Source organism: Chaetodon trifascialis, chromosome 2, assembly GCF_039877785.1.
Source record: "Chaetodon trifascialis isolate fChaTrf1 chromosome 2, fChaTrf1.hap1, whole genome shotgun sequence".
In the NCBI taxonomy this organism is placed as follows: domain Eukaryota; kingdom Metazoa; phylum Chordata; class Actinopteri; order Chaetodontiformes; family Chaetodontidae; genus Chaetodon; species Chaetodon trifascialis.
In genome coordinates, this window is record NC_092057.1 from 2,534,480 (window position 1) to 2,551,947 (window position 17,468).

At 44.0% G+C, this 17,468-nt stretch overlaps 1 protein-coding gene across 1 annotated transcript in view; it reads left to right on the forward strand.

The window, feature by feature from the left end:
• Positions 1–17,468, forward strand: part of grin2ab (glutamate receptor, ionotropic, N-methyl D-aspartate 2A, b) — an 87,873-nt gene that overhangs the window by 45,712 nt on the left and 24,693 nt on the right. The window contains exons 5-8 of the mRNA XM_070973079.1: positions 13,527–13,693; positions 13,794–13,928; positions 14,038–14,137; positions 15,548–15,753. Coding sequence (XP_070829180.1) covers positions 13,527–13,693; positions 13,794–13,928; positions 14,038–14,137; positions 15,548–15,753 — 608 coding nt within the window. The remainder of the gene's footprint in view (positions 1–13,526; positions 13,694–13,793; positions 13,929–14,037; positions 14,138–15,547; positions 15,754–17,468) is intronic.

Genomic DNA, 17,468 nt, shown 5'->3' on the forward strand with positions numbered 1-17,468 from the left:
CGGTGACATCATGCTTTTAGAGCCGGGCCGGCCCTCAGGCCAGCGCTGAATACACTCCTAACAGTCTTGTGTACTTCCCTTAGACTGAATTATTCAACACACTGCTGATGGAGAGACTGACTGTGACTGTATGTGTGTGTGTGTGTGTGTGTGTGTCTCCACATGTCTGGGTGCTGCAGTGCGTGTGTGTGCATGTACGTGCATGCATGAATGCATTTGTCTAGAGAGCGAGAGAGAAGAATATAAGTTTTGTGTGCATGTGTGTGAATGCAACTTTTCTTTATTTGTGTGCTAGAAAGAGTGTGGGAGATGGAGGCTGCTCGGAGTCACTGAATGGGCTTGTGATGTGTGGGTGGCTGCTCAGTTTATGTGCATGTGGCGAAGTGCGCACACACACGTCTGTCAAGTCTCTTCAAGTAAATGTCTGGTTTCTGTGTTTCGGATTAGGTGGTTCAACTACTTTTTGTTCATCTTCTAAAAAGAAATAGTGCTCAATCAGTCCTCTTTCTCCCCTCAATCTCACTCGGCAGGCTGCTTTTCGATGTCCCTCCCCCAACCCCACACACACACACACACACAGTGACACACACACACACACACACACACACACACACACACACACACACACAGTAACACACAGTAGCACACATACTGTAACGCACTGTCTCCCTCACTCTGTGTTTTGGATTTTAAGCTGCTGTGATCTTCTTTGTGCCCCCATTTCTTGTTTTTGTATGTGTGGGTGTGTGGTCTGTGTACCCTTTCTGTGTGTCTGTGTGTGTGTGTGCTTTGTGTGTTTTGCCAGCCTGTGTGTTTCTGTGTGTGTGTGTGTGTGTGTGTGTGTGTGTGTGTGTGTGTGTGTGTGTGTGTGTGTGTGTGTGTGTGTGTGTGTGTGTGGACAGTAAGTGTTGGGGTTTGATCCTGTGCTAATGATCTCCCAGTGGCTCAAACTTCTGTAAAGTGTGCTGAGCAGGAAGAGAGAAAGAGTGAGGCAGAGAGAGGAGGGAGGGGAGGATGTGAAAGTGAACACAGAGCAGTGCCTGATCATCATCATCATCATCCTTGTCATCACTAACTCACCCCCCCCCCCCCCCCCCCCACAATACACGCTCACTACTCCGCTCTTGTAGAGTAACCCCCCAGTCACCAGAGCCACGTTGGCAGCGTCTGCATCAGGCGCTGCAGCATCAAACTGGCTGGTGACAGAAGGATGGAAGGAGGGCTGGATGGACGGACAGATGGATATAGAGAGTCGGCATGTGATGTGTGTCACACTCACACTCTCGTCAGCTCACGCATGCACACAAGGAAACGTCAACCACAGACAGTCAGATATTGGAATAGAGGTTTTTCTCTTGTTTCATTTTATTGCATGTCACACGGAGGGGTTTTCTCTCCCTCTCCCTCCCTCTCTCCCTCTCTCTCTCTCCTCCCCTCTTTCTGTCTCTCCCAGTCACTCTCTCCTGCCTCCCCTCTGCTCTCCCTGTCAACTCTCAGCTCATCTTCTTGCTTACATGGACTGTAATGCACTTTTGTTTTCTGAATGTGTTAGCACTTCCTCCACTTCCCGCCGTTTTCTGAGTCTCGCCTTACCTCTCCCCACCCCTCCCACCCCACCTGGGAAAGATCTGTCTCGCTAATAGGAGGCCTGGTGAATTAGCCCTTCTATCCTTCCTCCCTATCGCTCCTGCCTCCTCCCTCCTTCTCTCATCCATCTCTCCAAGCGTGCACTGTCCAATAGAGCGCACTCATGCACACCCACAGATACACGCATAAAAATACACAAGTACAGATTTGCCCCATTTGTGTGCCTGTCTGTTTGTCTCCAGGTTGGGTACTGACTAATAGGGCGTAGTAGGTAATGGCAGCCGTAGCCTATTATCTCTGCTCTGCTGTCTAATAGCCACTGGCTTTAAGCATCTGCCATGTAGCTGCTCTAACTCCCCCAATGGACACTTAGCAACTTAGCGCATAGACTGATAGACACACACATATACACATGTACGACCCACCCCCACAGATGCACAGCAGTGATAATATACACACCGCCAAAAGTAATTTGTGCATATGCGAGTGTGTTTGTGCACGTGTGGGTGCTTGCAGAAGTATTTGTGTGTGGTGTGTGTGTGTGTGTGTGTGTGTGTGTGTGTGTGTGTGTGTGTGTGTGTGTGTGGTTATCACATCTAACATACTGTGCCCTGACATTCGGTATGCTCTCTTTTCCTTGGGGAGCACTGCCTTCCTTTAATTAGTAAAGGAAATAGATTTACTTATCTGATCTTTGACACATTGGCCACACACACACACACACACACACACACACACACACACACACACACACACACACACACGTGCCTGTGTGCTCTCAACCACGCAGCGCATCGACACCTATCCATTACCAGTGTGGTGGAATGCCAGAGCAGGAAGCAAACACATTGTGTGTTCAGGCGTGTGTGTGTGTGTGTGTGTGTGTGTGTGTGTGTGTGTGTGTGTGTGTGTGTGTGTGTGTGTGCGTGCGTGCATGTGTGCTAGGGAGAAATGAATCTGCTCCCATCTGTAGACTGACCATTGATTTGCCATGGTAACAGTGGATGGTGACTGTCGTGTGAACGAAAGCGATGAGAACAAGTGGCTGGAGTGGAGAGGAAGGAGAGAGCAGACGGGGGAGACGGGGGAGACGGGGGAGAGAGGAGACCAGTGGTGATATTAAACTGGCGGAAAAGGAATCACACAGGGACCAACTCAGCAGAGAGGATTAAAGCGGGTTAGCCTGTTGCTGGTTTAGCTAAATGTAGCAACAAGATTTTTATGTGTGTATTTCAGAAAGCGAGCGCGTGTGCACAATAGTGTTGTGGGAGTGTTTTTGGTATAAAAAGGCTTACACAGACCTGAGTAAGGCTTATATATAATGAATGAATCCCCCTTCAGCTACCGTTTTTCTTTCCTCTGCAGAATTAGTGATTTGTCTAACCCCCTCCTTTCCCCGCAAACAATCTCGACAAAACCCCATCACCACTTTCCAGCTTTCCTCCCAGAATCCACTCTGCGCTCCACCGACATGCCCTCTGGAATCCCGTGTCATTGTATAAACTTTTTCTCCGATATTTAATAAACACAATGCCTTGGCTGTCAACAGCTCACTGAAGAAACACTGGGCTAATGTAATTTTAACCAAAACGGGTATAAACCAATGTTTTAGTATTCAGCGGGGCCTGCAGCTCTTCTCTGAAAGCAGGAAGACTAACACACTGCGAATTGTCTAATTAATCTTCTGGCTTGTGGCATTCCTACACCAGCCAGATCCTTTTGTTGTGCAGTGGCGCTGGACAAGTGCCCTGACCCTAACCCTGACTGGCCGTCCCGTTCTCATACCTGCGGCACTTGGCCTGCTTAGCATGGTCCAGCAATCAACGCTGAGGTAGTCAGCTGGGATGGGCTGACTCACCGCTTGCTGCCATTTTTACACCAGGCCTAAGGTTTCTAAAGTCCAACAGAGTCACCATCAGTGGGCTGAGAGAGACAGAGAGAGAGAGTAAGAGAGAGAGTGGGCTTTTTTTTCACCCAAAGGCACTCCAGCTATAAATATCAAACTGGCAATTTTTTGATTTGCCAATGAAGGCTGCCAGAAGAGGGAGGAGGATGCAGGGTCTTGCTCAGTTCTTGAGCTGTTTTAAATTCATTCACCGATAGGGGAAGAGAGGAACTGAGGGAGGAATAGGGTGAGCGATGTCATTAATTTTCTCTGTCGGGGGATGAAATAACATTAACATCTCTTTCTCTCTGAAGCTCTATGAGTCAAACAGTTATTATTACTCAAACAGCAGCGGTGGCACACACACACACACACACACACACACACCATATATGGACCCACACGTTTCCTGCCACACAGCATGTGTGTTGGTGTATGTATGTGTGTGTGTGGATGTCACAGCCTGGACAGACACTTCATTTTAATAAAGCAGAGGCCTTTCAGCACTCTGGCGGATCCTGCTGTAATCTCTCCTAAACAGGTGTTGTGATTAGCCTCTGCCGTGAGCGCCGTTCTGACACTTGGATAGGCAGGGCCAACCGAGCACACAACCATCGGCTACCGCTCAGGAGGCAGATTTAACCAGCGGTGCTTGGCAAGCGCACTTCTGCCATCCAATACAATGTGCTTTGTCAAAGTTCTGCTAGAAGTTAATTTTTCCTCCCTCAGCCAAATAATTACGTCTTTCGTTCTTTAGTTGATTCTTTGTGCGCTGATGCAGCACGGCGTGCGATGGAGTCAGCGCCGCAGAGTGAGGCTCTCGACTCAAAGAGGGCAGGCGATGCGTCATGTCGAGGAACACACAGGATGTTTTTAAATGCAGCTGAAAGACGTTTTCTCTATGGTACTTATCCACAAATTACAATATCAAGTTAATATAACCTGAGTGGTTATTTGATCACGAAGTTTACATTTTGATTAATCTGCGGTGAAAATAAAACAGCTACTCAGCTTGCTTTGCAGTCCTAATTAGGAATAATACCTCTCCTCAGAACATCTGCATTAGAAATTTTGCTAATTAAATCACAATGTTGGAAGAGTCTGTTTGTGCCTCACAGTCTCAACCTAAAAATTAGGCTGTTTCATTTGCATATTTTTACTTCTTATTTGTCAGCGTCTGACAGCAGCTCTCATTTTTCTCTACAGTAATTGTTGTAAATGTACCATTCCCTCTTTTCATCAAATACGTTGTGAATGATCAAAACCCGACACACAAAGTAACAGGATATGTTTTATATTCACTCTTTTTACAACAGTTGACCAATTGAGAAACATCATGAAACAACAAGAATTCAGAAAGAAACTACCTAAACAGCACGGTTTGAGTAACTTAAGCATTCAGCAGTACTCACTAAGTATTAGATAGATAGATAGATAGATAGATAGATAGATAGATAGATAGATAGATAGATAGATAGATAGATAGATAGATAGATAGATAGATAGATAGATAGATAGATAGATAGATAGATAGATAGATATCTTAGGTGTCAGATGGCAAATATACAATTACTGGGATATATATGTACAAATACACACACACACACCCACATATACATACACACACACATACATACATATATACACACGTTTCCTATGACAGACTCCCAGCCAAGGTAAACAAAAGGCTGTGTTGATGGTTGTCTGGGGAACAGATATCTCACCTGGTTCAATCAGTGTAGCTCCATCTCTGGCACATTACAAGGAGTGTGACAGTGGATTACTAAATCTCTAATCTCCTGATAATCTCATCATGTATTAGTATCTGATAATTTGTTTTTGCTACACTAAAAATCCCATTAAAACTGTAAAAAAAAATCTCGACTGACACGTTGACAAAAAGAAGAATATTGCATGGGTTTGATGGATGACTGTGTTCAAGGCAGCAATATGTCTGCGAGCTGTTTTTAATGGATTTTTTAAAACAAATGTGAGTTTATGAGTTCCCTGAGATAATTAAGGTAAACCTGTGGTAGAACAGAGTGTGTTAGTTTCTGACTGGATGGTGGTTTCAGATTTTCATGACAATGGGGAAAAAGTAAAATTACACTGGTACACTGCACTTAAATGTTTTATGCAAAAAAAATGCTCAAGGCAGCTCATCCTAGACACAAATTGTCTTGACTGGTGGAGTAAAGTATCTGTCTTGGGAAGCAACTGAACAAATTAAATTTAACGACTATTAAATACTTAATGCTGAAATAATAACAATGAATTTATAGCACAGGAATATTTCACATCACATCTGTCTGAATTTGTGTGGTTTGAATTCTCCTCTTAAAGATTTTCAACAGGCAGTTTTGAGTTGTGTAATAACAAGAACTCGTTTTTAAGGGCCATATTTTCTCAGGGGCCTTTATTTACCTCAGCTGTAGATGGAACCAGGCCTTTATTTGAAGCAGGCTTATATTAGAGGCAGGCCTTTATTTCTAATTCACTTTCTATAGAATCTTAGTATGAAGCTTTTGAGCCGTACCCATTTGCCCTGTGAAGAATACTGCGTCACGTTGTTGATATAAACTCAACGCAACCTGTTTCCATTCCAAACGAGAAGCCGTGGTTCACTGGACAGAAACCCCTCATTTCTTATCAAGGCTTTTATTGTGAAACATTTGCAGGAATGTGTTATGGAAAACTCATTGACTAAGGTTCCTATATGGCACTTGAAATGTAGCTCCTGTTCTACTGTTTTAGCAATATTCAGATTGCATTGTATTTTTTTTTTTTTTCTCAAATGGTTTAAGTCTAAAAGCAGTGGACTTACTGTTTTCCCTCTGCCATTACGGGCCATCTGAACCCAACACTGTATTTGCCACATTCAGAGACGAGTACAGTCTGCTCTACTGCAGGCTTATCCTAATTATCTTTGCTTATAAAATTCAAATTACTTTCCTTAGCCATCACATTTCTACAAAAATCCGGGCCTCTACAGAAGGTCCACTTTGAAAGTGCTGGATAACTCAGTGGTGAAATTAATATACAACTATTTTAACTTTTGTCTGGAAAAAGTAAGAGTTATGCCGGAGGAGGAAAACGTGTTTCCAAGTGTCAGGAGACGTGCTGTATTCCAGTCCCATGTTACATCCTGTGGGTATGGCTGTGCGCTTTGTCAGTCCACGGCCGCACTGCTGTCCATTACATGCTTGTCTGAGTTAGTGGTGAGACCTAATGCTTTCACGACTCTGAGCTAGGCTATGCTAGCTTGGGGGCTCTGCGCTGTGTTAAATGCTATTCTGTGTTTGCCTGGGGAGTGTGAGGCTGTTAAATACTACAGTAGACTTAAGCATTGGGACATACCTCTTGTTAAATACTAAAGTAGTCTTTGTTAGCACTGGGAGCCAGTGTCGGCAAGCTAAATGCTATAGTTCTTTGTCAGTCTGGGGAGTGTGGAAACTCTGTGCTGGGTTAGTGGATGTGGGCATTGGGACTTGTCTCTGTCTTCTAAAACTGAAGAGCTTTCAGTGCTTAAGGGACCGCTGCTTGTTAGCTATTGAGGGACCTGCCTTTACATTCTCTCAGTGCCAAGAGACTTTTTTATGGTATGTCTCTACTATAGAGGTTGACTGCGCTGGCCCTGCTCACAGCTTCCAGCATGTCATGTTCAAAGAATGACGTCTGATGTTACATGTTTAACTATTATGCTCATAAAACTGTTACTCACAGGTCCTATGAACTCTCGGATTAAACACCAAAAATTCATTATGTTCGTGTCGATTTCTTTTCGAGAAGAAAGTGCCTTCATACTGCCAACACCTGAAAAGCTTTTGTAACATCACAGCTCTGTCTGATCGGATATTCTGTGGATATTCTGTTACTTCAGACGCTGGTCAAGTGACAACAGCTTCCTCTCCTGGGCTACCCTAGGTGTTTGTTTGTAAGTGGCTTTGCTGAGCTAATTCTTTGTTAGCGGATGGATTTAGAGTGGTGTTTGTTAGCACTAGGGTTTGCAGAACATCTGCTGAGCATTTACACAGCATTAGACTGCAACAGACAATCTGTGTGGTCTGCTGTGTCGCTTTTTACTGCAGTTTTACAGGCCCGTGTTCAGCATGCCCACCGTTATCCTTCTAACATACTAACCCACAGTGTTTAATTAATCCTAATTATACTGACAAGATCCGGTGTTGCCAGGTGGAAATATTTCCTGTGATACCTGAGGTGAGCTTGCTTTGCCTGGGTTGTGTGTCTGTTTTTAACACTGGGAACAGGCAGAAGATAATATCACACGCTTTACTGGAACGAGTTGTATTCAGATTCTCTCTCACTAGCATTTTGTACCACAGTGAATTGAATTACCACCATTTCTAAAAGCAGACTTTTTGGGTTGTCATAGCAGGGAAGCACAGGTGTACAAATGATTTGTGACAATTTCATTTTTCTTTTCATTGTAGCTTACATGTACAGTCATTTCACTTATTTTGTGATCTCTGTGTTTGCCTTATTTTCCATCTTTCTTCTCTTAGTGATACCGCTTGTTGTAGTTTTTGTGTGGACCTCAGAAAGACTAACGACTCCTTTGTGGAAGCTAATGGGGATTCGATCAAATGAGGAGTAATGTTAGCTGCAATCATCAGTGTTATTAATTACACCTATAATTTTCCTGTTAAGAGATGTGAATGTCTGCCGTGTAAAAGGCCTGTTTTGACACTGAAAATAAGACACACCATATTAAACATTAGTATTTATGGATTAAGTTTTGTTTTTTGTTTTTTTTGACAAACTGACTGCGTGTCTTTTTAATTCCATATGTTCTTTAGATTCATAACTGTCATATTTGGACTATGAAATCTATCTGTGGCCATTTTTTAAAGACATTCTTTGCCTTGTAAGCGTCTTAATAGATCATTGCAAACTGCCCTAAAAGTTGCAAGTCCTAAATTATCTGTCTAATTATTTGGCTTCCTCAGTGTCATCCCAGGATGCCCCGTGAAAATTTTGCCTTTAATTCATGTACGTGAGTGAGACAGCCATGACCTGAAGTTCAAGTAGGCTTTTAGTATTTTATGTTCATCGTGATGGAAGCACATTCACATTCACATCATCTGGATGGGACATATCTATTAATTACTACGTGACCTCAATCTCAAGTTTGCTCATCCGTTAGAAATACCTACTAATATCATTTGTATAGCAGATTAGCTTTTGGTGTCAGTTACCTGAGTCTGAAATCTCCTGGACGTGGAGAGCCTTCAGCTCTGAGTAGCCAGTGAGTCTGCGTGTTCACTTCACCAGAATAATGTGGAGATGTATTTCATCCTTTGTGCAACTCTGCTTTGGGCAGAATATCATTCTGAAAAACTGCTTTTGTAGTTCTGTCGCTGTGACTCTAAGTTTTTGGCAAATGACATATTTTTTGACCCTCGAAGCTGCAGCGAGCTCCACTTTGTTGACAAAGGACTTGTGTTGTTAAGCTAGTTTGTGCAGACTTAAGTGGGCCTGTGCTTAGCAGCATCTGCGGCCATACTTTGTCAGGCCAACTTAATGTAGCTGCGCCATCCTGACTGACCTACCGCATTAAATATTAATATAGCACAGTACTGGCCTCATCATCATCCTCCTCCTCACCCCCATCTATTCCTCATTATTCTGCATACTATCTCCATCCTTGTCTCTTTGTGCTGCCCCACGTCATGTACTCTTCTACCAGTCTTTCAGTTATTGTTTCGTAGCTTTCGGCTGCCCGTCTTTATGTTAATCCACCTTCTCTACTTGTAGGATTCAGCTGTTTCCTGTGGAGCCCACATGACTCCTTCTCTTGACGGTTTCTAGAAATGTGTCAGTTCGTCCCTCATTAGCCCGGATCTGTACAGCCCCTTCCACACTTTCATATTTTTTTCATCTGATTGCTGTAAACAAAAATGAAATTTTATGTGAAATAGCGTGTGTGTGTGTGTGTGTGTGTGTGTGTGTGTGTGTGAGGGGGAGAGAGAAGAAGTGAGATACTGTCTTGGTTTTGGTGGTGTATTATTTATCGGTGTGCTGGCTGAGTAAAGCTGTGTTTTGAGGGGCCTTTGTGGATGTACACATGTGTGTGTGCTGTGTGCCCACATGTGGGTGGATGAGAAACTGTACATGAAGTTCACTGTATTTGTATAATTGATGCACAAAGTCATCAGTAAATCTCTAGGTATGTGAGTTATAATGTGGAACTACATTTGTATGTGTGTGTGTGTGTGTGTGTGTGTGTGTGTGTGTGTGTGTGTGTGTGTGTGTGTGTGCATTATTCATGTCCAAGCTTCTTGGTGGACTTGTGTGATTTGATGAGAAGATGCAGGTCTGTGTCAACATCTCTTTTTATCCTTTATAATTCAGCAACCACCAGCAACTATCATCTTCCCCTTTCACCCCTCAGTCTTCTAAAAGGACTTTGACCTCCTTCATTCTGAATTCTCCTCTTCCCTCCACCCTCCCCTCCCCTCCCCTCCCTAGATTATGAAGGTATTTAAGAGGAAGTATGTGGGTTAGACCCCGATGACAGGTGTAAATATTAAACATGTTAAAAGCATGTTATGAACATGTGTGACATGTAGCATCACTTCTGCAGCATCCTCAGTCTGTCGCCATATAAAGGCCCACTACGTATGTGTGCTCGTATGATTAATTAAGTATGAACTGTAAGATTAAAGATTGCACATTAAAATTTTGATGAGACGGGTTTGTTTAATTGATTAAAAAAACTGTTCGGATGCATGTGAGTTTTTTGGAGCAGCTTCACCTTTTTATGCTGGTGATGACGTCTTATGAATCGTGGCGTTTTGGCCTGTCAGCACCTCTGCTGCTTCCTCGGCGCTCTCCTCAGACACACTCCGGGTCAAGGTAACACAGTGTGTGTGTTAGTGTTAAGGCGTAATTCATGATTATTTTCATTATCAATTGAAGAATCGTTTTTTTGTTTTAATTAAATGCATAAATGTGAAAAAATGGCCCAATTTTAAGAAAAACTTATTATGTCCAACTAAAGGCAGCGGCAGCAAAAAAGAGCAGCAAACCTTCAAACTTGAGTAAGAGAAAATATGTGGCGTTTGCTTGATGAATGATCCAAAGGATAATTCTGGCTCATTATATTATACAGGCATTAAACAAACCTTTGGATTTGGAAGAGAAAACAAAGGTGAAATTATCACTCAAACTGTCAGACAGTTTACAGCCCGACTTCCTGATAAACACACAGCTTTCCTGAACAATCAAGAAAGACGACTGACGTTTGGATGAAGCGTCCTATGGCAGCTCTGTATTCATGTTAAATATTTGTGCAGTTTGGATTTATCACCAGGCCCTGCAGTGGGTATCAGGCTGTGCCGTCATAAATCTACTGGGCCCTCTGACAGCACCTTTCTTTAGCCTTTAGCCAAATGTATATTTAAGGTCCCTTTAAATCCTACTGTCACACCAAGCAAAGAGCAGATAATCAGTGGCACGACCCGGCCTTATATCTGCATTGTACTCTGAGGCTAACTGGCATTGACTGGCCGCACTGGCTTGACAGGCACTTTCATCTGAATGCCATGGACCACACAGTTGTCCAGCATTCATCCCTGGTCATCTACTGCAGCTCCATTAGTCTTACAAGTAGTTACTATTCTGTGACCTAATGCACCTTCAAAGTGTCCGTGAACCCTCCCCTCACCCAAGCAGAGAGCGGCTCGACGTGGCCTCATGTCTGCAGTGATAGACAGCTTCATCTGAACGACCGCACAGCTGGGTGCAACCACTCTGTGGTTTACATAATCTGACTGTTGTCTCTCTGATCATCTGACTGCTCAGATGACCCTGCAGGTCTTTGTTGCAATCTATCAATCTATCAATCTATCAATCAATCTCAGCAATTATTTTGGACAGTACTATAATACTCTCTAATAATCCATCCATTAGAGAGTACTGCAGTACTCTGTAATAATCCATCCATTGTCTACGCCCGACTGCCTTTTCGGGGTCGCGGGCCCATCCCAGCTGTCAACGGGCGAGAGGCGGGGTACACCCTGAACCGGTTGCCAGTCGATCGCAGGGCAGCATATACAGACGGACAACCATTCACGCTCACACTCACACCTAAGGACAATTTAGAGTCACCAATTAACCTAATGAGCATGTTTTTGGTCTGTGGGAGGAAGCCGGAGTGCCTGGAGAGAACCCACCAACATGCAAACTTCACACAGAAAGGCCCCCTCCGACCCGGGGATCGAACCGCCACCGTGCCGCCCTTCTCTCTAATAACACAAATACAAATATAATCATAGCCAGTAATGGACAAAACTACAAAAATATGACCCGTGTCATTGTGATGAAATGAAATTGTCCTTTAATCAATCAACAGATTGTCTTGCTGACTGATAAATTGGTAAGCGATGGCGTGCAGCACTGATTTGTCCGAGTGTCAGCTGTACGCTGGTGCTGTATCTGCGAGGGTGTAAGTGGGTGTTTGTGCGTGTTAGTATCTGTGCTTGTGTGTTGGTGTTATCTGGGCAAAGCTGAGGATGTGCCTGTTGCCACACAGAGGGAGATTTTTTTTTCTTTTTTCTAAATCTGAACAAAGTATAAAGCCACACACACACACACACAGATGGAAACAGTGAGATAGATCTTTTTGAAGTACAATTTCATCCTCTCTCGTTCTCACTTTCCTCCTTTTTTGTTGCTGTGGAGGGAGGGGAGTTAAATCTCTGCAGGGTGTGCTTTGTGTGTGCGATGGCCGGGGCTGAGAGCTTTTTGTTAAAGTAAGGGACAGATCTACAGACACAGTATAGGTTTACAGGCATACAGACACACAAACACACACATGCACGAAGGTGATGGTGGTGGGAGGGGGCACAGAGACGGGAGCTGACAGCTGATTCTCCATGTGTGTTTATGAGGGCTTTGATGTTTAATGTGTCACGTTCTTTGATGCCGTCTGCGGGGGGGTTGTCAGAGCATGTATGTGTGCATGTGGTGTGTGTGTGTGTGTGTGAGTGTGTGTGTGCGTGAAGAGGTTTGATGTTTGCGTCTCTCCTCGTTTTTCTCCCAAGCCTCTCACTCCTTTTCCACTCCTCTCTGCAGCAGGTATCTCAATCACGCTCACACGACTGGAGCATTTGTCTCCTTCTTATTCTCCCCCTTCAGCCTTTTCTTTCCCTCCCTGTCTGCCTCCTCCCTCTCCCCTCTCTCCTCTCTGTTGCATTGCTGTCTATTTGTTGCGTCCCCGGGGGGAAACTCAGCTTACGCTTTACGCAAACATACATTCTGCAATCATTAGCAACTTATTTCACACTCACTTTGGGCTTCATTCTGTTTAATAGCTGCTTTGGTTTTGGTAACGCTCGCTGCTGCCTCTCACTCTCACACTGACCCTCCATCTCCTTCTAATACTGAGACTAAATGATTTAACTGTACATGGCGTTTTGAATTAACGCTGCAGAATGTGGAGCCACAGTTTATGGAGGATGTCCTCTGACTTCAAATGAGACTGCTGTAAAATGACACGGCGTCTCTCCTGTGAAGCACAGGAAAATGATGTTTGGCACTAATGAGTCTGATTTGTTTGTTGTGTGCTACATTTTAAACATTGAACTACAGCACAGTATTTGGCTCAGTTATCTTTGGAGACGCTGCTCGGCTGTTGTTATCTTGTCTTCTGAGGGCTGAAGTGAGCCAAACCTGTGAGTTATGAGGCAGTTATCTGCAGCCATTAGGACCCCCGGCTGCCAGCAGTCACTCTCTCGCAGTGAAGTCTCACTTGTCGACTGAATCTCACTCTCTCAGTTTTCACTCTCTTCCTCTTTTTTCCTGCTTTCCCTCTCTCCTCGTCCTTTTCTCTGACACTTCCACTCTTTCTCATCGCGGTCACCGTCTGGGTTCTGACTCACTGATTGCTAAATTGAAGATGGTTTTAATTCTGTCAGGTTTTTGAGTCTCATCTGAACTCACTCGCCGCACTCTTTCTTCCTTTCCACGGTTAAATCACTTCCACAGACAGATGTGCTGACTGTCTCTGCTGCTGGCCTGTGTGTCGTTGCAGGATGAGAAGTCCACGTTCTTCCAGTTCGGCGCGGCTCTGCAGCAGGAAGCTCTGCTCATGCTCGCCATCATGGAGGAGTACGACTGGCATGTTTTTTCTATCGTCACTTCCAAGTTCCCCGGGTACCAGGACTTCATCAGCACACTGAAGACAACTGTGGATCACAGGTAAACAGTCCACCTCCCCGCGTACACACTCTCTTTAACCTTTATTTACTGCGGCTGACAAGATTAAGTACTTGCATTATTTAATGGTGTATTGTTACAGCTTTGTGCGCTGGGACCTGCAGAGTGTGGTGACTCTAGATGCTATAGATGGAGACCCAAACTCTAAATCACACATTGCCCTCAAGAGGATCCAGAGTCCTGTTATACTGCTGTACTGCTCCAAGGATGAGGCTTTGTGAGTGTTTGTGTCTTTCATTTTCTTTTGTTGTTCCTGTCTCTCTGTCATATGCTGCCATATTTCAGTAATGAATCTTTATTGACTGTCTCGCTCTGCTGCTCGACAGGTATATACTAGAGGAAGCTCGGTCCTTGGGCCTGATAGGAGCCGGTTACATCTGGATCGTATCCAGCCTCACCACCGGCAACCCAGACTTTACTCCCGAGGTATTGAGGTCCATGTGAAGTAACACGTGACGCTTTTGAGCAGTTTGACAAGACAAGCAGTGTTTTTGATCCAGGCCGCTGCTGGTTATCTGTTACTGTATTTCTCCTTTGTCATCGACAGCTAATATGAAATTCAGCATGAAAGAAGTGCTTGACATTTTGGGAAATGCTCATTCACTTTCTTGGCTAGAGACAGATGAGAAGATTGACACCAGTCTGGTATCAGCGGCTCAAACATAAAGCTGTAGTCAGCACTTAGCCACTTAGCTCACTAATTAACACAATATACTGAATCGTGTTTGTTTAAATCCGCACAAAAACAAATATAAAAGCAACTCTTTTGTGCCGACTGTGTCTCGGCTGGCCAGAGACTCCAGGCTGTTTCTGGCACATAACCCCCCATTTTTACACTTTGCTTTTGTTCAGATTAAACTAATGAGATTCAGCATGTTCATGAGTGAGTGCTGGTAGGAAGCGGCTTCCTGTGTGCAGAGCCAGGCTGGCTGGTTCCCCATGTTTCCAGTCTTTGTGCTAAGCTAAGCTAACTGGCTGATGTTTAACGGACAACTATGTGAGTGGTAGCAATCATTTCATCTAATCAATTCATAAAACGAATGATCATAATTCTCAAAATGTCAAACTGTCCTTAAAGACAGTACAGCAGCAAATCACACTGACTGTTCATATCATGTCTTTTTTGACTGCTTTGTTTATATTCTTCTCTCTCTGCTGAGAAACATTTGCTCAGCCCCTAAATAAGATGTTTGATAGCATTACACACACACTCACTCTCAAAATGTAGGACAGCAAGGTAGCTTTTATCCAAATAGCATATAAATATGTATATAAATAATGCAAAGTATAATCAGCTCAAATGTTCCCCTCACATTAAGAACGGAAACACGCCGTGTTTGCTTACCTTTTCTCAAAAGCCACCCGAATGTTTATCCTCCTCTCCTCGTCCGTCTTTCTCCTCAGCTCAGAGTTCGTTTGTGTTGGTTTTTCCGCCTTTGTTTTCTTTCTTAGACACAGATCTGATTCCACAGTTAGGGCAAATTAAAATGTAAAAACAAAGTATTGTAGGATACGCTGAAAGACTGGCATGCTGGCATCTCTGATGTTTGCTCAGTCTGGTTTAGAGAGCTATCACATCTTCTTTCCTCTGACACTTTCCAGGTGTAGGCGATACCCGGATGAGTGAATGAGTTCAGTTTGTGGACATACGGTCTGCTCACACTTATTTAATAAGCAGATATGATCATTTCAGGGAGGCACACAGAACCAATAAATCATCCGCTTGACACATTTGAGAGATACACATGGATGTTTAAAATCGGGGTAAAAAAAAATCAAATTGAATCTTTCGCACCATATGTGCCGCTTCTCAGACCTCCTCTCCTTTCCTCTCAGATGTTTCCCCTGGGTATGATCTCCGTGTCTTACGATGACTGGGAGTACCCGCTGGACACGCGGGTGCGGGACGGGGTGGGCATCATATCCTCTGCAGCTACCGCCATGCTGCGGGAGAAGGGGGAGCTGCCAGAGGCCCAGAGCAGCTGCTACAGCACAGCGTCCGACAGGAGCCCCGGGAAGCTGCCACCGAGCGCCCTGCGCAGGTGTGTGCGTGTGTGTGTGCGTGTGTGTGTGCGTGTGTGTGTGTGTGAGGGGATGAAGGTTTCGGGACTTGCATCAGCCTGTTTGTCTTTGTAGCTGAGGGTTGAACAGTCTTACATAACTCTTTTCAATGTTCTAACGAGAGAGGCAGAAGTGAGACAGGAAGCAGAGATGACAGCAGCGTTAAACACTGTGACGTCTAATGACATTTAACACTATTAGCTCTTGTTGCTCGGTGCATGAGCTCATTCTGCTGCCTGAGTTGAGAGACTGTGGACTGAACTTGGGGCAGACCTGCTGCCCTGTGTTAACCAGGGCCTCCTGTGTCAGTGTGTACTGTTGTGTATTTCTGCGTGTCCATCACATGACTGAATTCACTGTCGTTAAGTCGGGATTAAGGAGCTTTTACGAGCTTTGTTCTCTCTTTTTTCTTGTTACGTGGCTCTGTGGGTGGCACATGTGTGTTGGTAGGTGTGTGTGTGTGTCACATGTGCATGTCAGTATGTGTGTGTGTACTCTTCTGTGAAGTCTCTGTGAGGGAAACAGTCAAATCCTTCAAACAAGAAACGCAGAACAAATGGGCATAAACAGACGCGCATGCGAGCGCTTTCATGCCGAACGTGCTCAGTTGTGAAATCTGTTAATTGTACTGCCTCCTGTCGGGTTGTTTGCTGTGATGTTGTGACTGCGTCTTGAATATGAGGCATTCAGTGGCTAAAATTTGATTTTCACTTCAGAAATCTTCAGAAAACCGACTGGAAACACGAAGGTCAGGTTGCTGGGCTCTGCACATCTGCAGTGACTTATGAGCTGCCTCATTAGAATGAGAGCCACTGTGTGATTTTCACCATTATGGCTTTATTATCCCATTTTTCACTCTTATTAGCCCGTTACAGTATATATCAAAGCACATACAATACGGCCGTTGTTGACAGGTTGATCCAATATAACTCAGACCTCAATAGGAGCTCGAACTGTTTGCGGAGCAGTCTTATTCTTCCTGTCAGAGGTACCCCATTTGTTTCACTAACTTATTAGATAGAATTTGCATATTTGTCAAAACAACTGCAGCCAATTTTTGTGATAATAAACTGACAGGTTGGATTTCCTTACCCTGATTTGGAAGTGGTGAGGCTGTGATCAGGATTCTGCATACATTAGTCTAGATAAGATCTTGCCGCAGTGTGCATATAAACAACGTGAGGTGGAGAGGAGTAGGACAACATAATCTGGCACTTAAAAGACGCCATCAATCCCGTTGGATCCCCCGTCATTCTCGCCTGACAGGCATTAATGTCTGCGACTCTGGTTCAGCGTATTTGGTCTCCACAATTGTTCAGGTTTTTATTGAGGTTTGTCCTTGTAGTAAATTTCAAAAGGTTATTCTATTTGATGGAACCACTGTACCATGCAAACCCCTAAGCTGTCACTTTATTTTTTATTTTTTTTGTTGAAAAGATGCTCCCTGCCATAATACAGAGTTTGGTGAGAGCCTCCCTTCCTTCTTTATTCATACTTTTAGAAAGTGCTCACACAATGGCAGCGTACTTCAATAATAGAAAAATGTTCTACACATACAAGTAAAAGGATCCACGTTTTAAACACGGCATTTACAATAGCAGGTATTTTTTAGATTTCTGTGATGAAGCTTTTAAATCCACCGCTGAATTTCAAGTTAAGACAATCATTTAGAAATCTTTGAAACCCTTTTTAATGC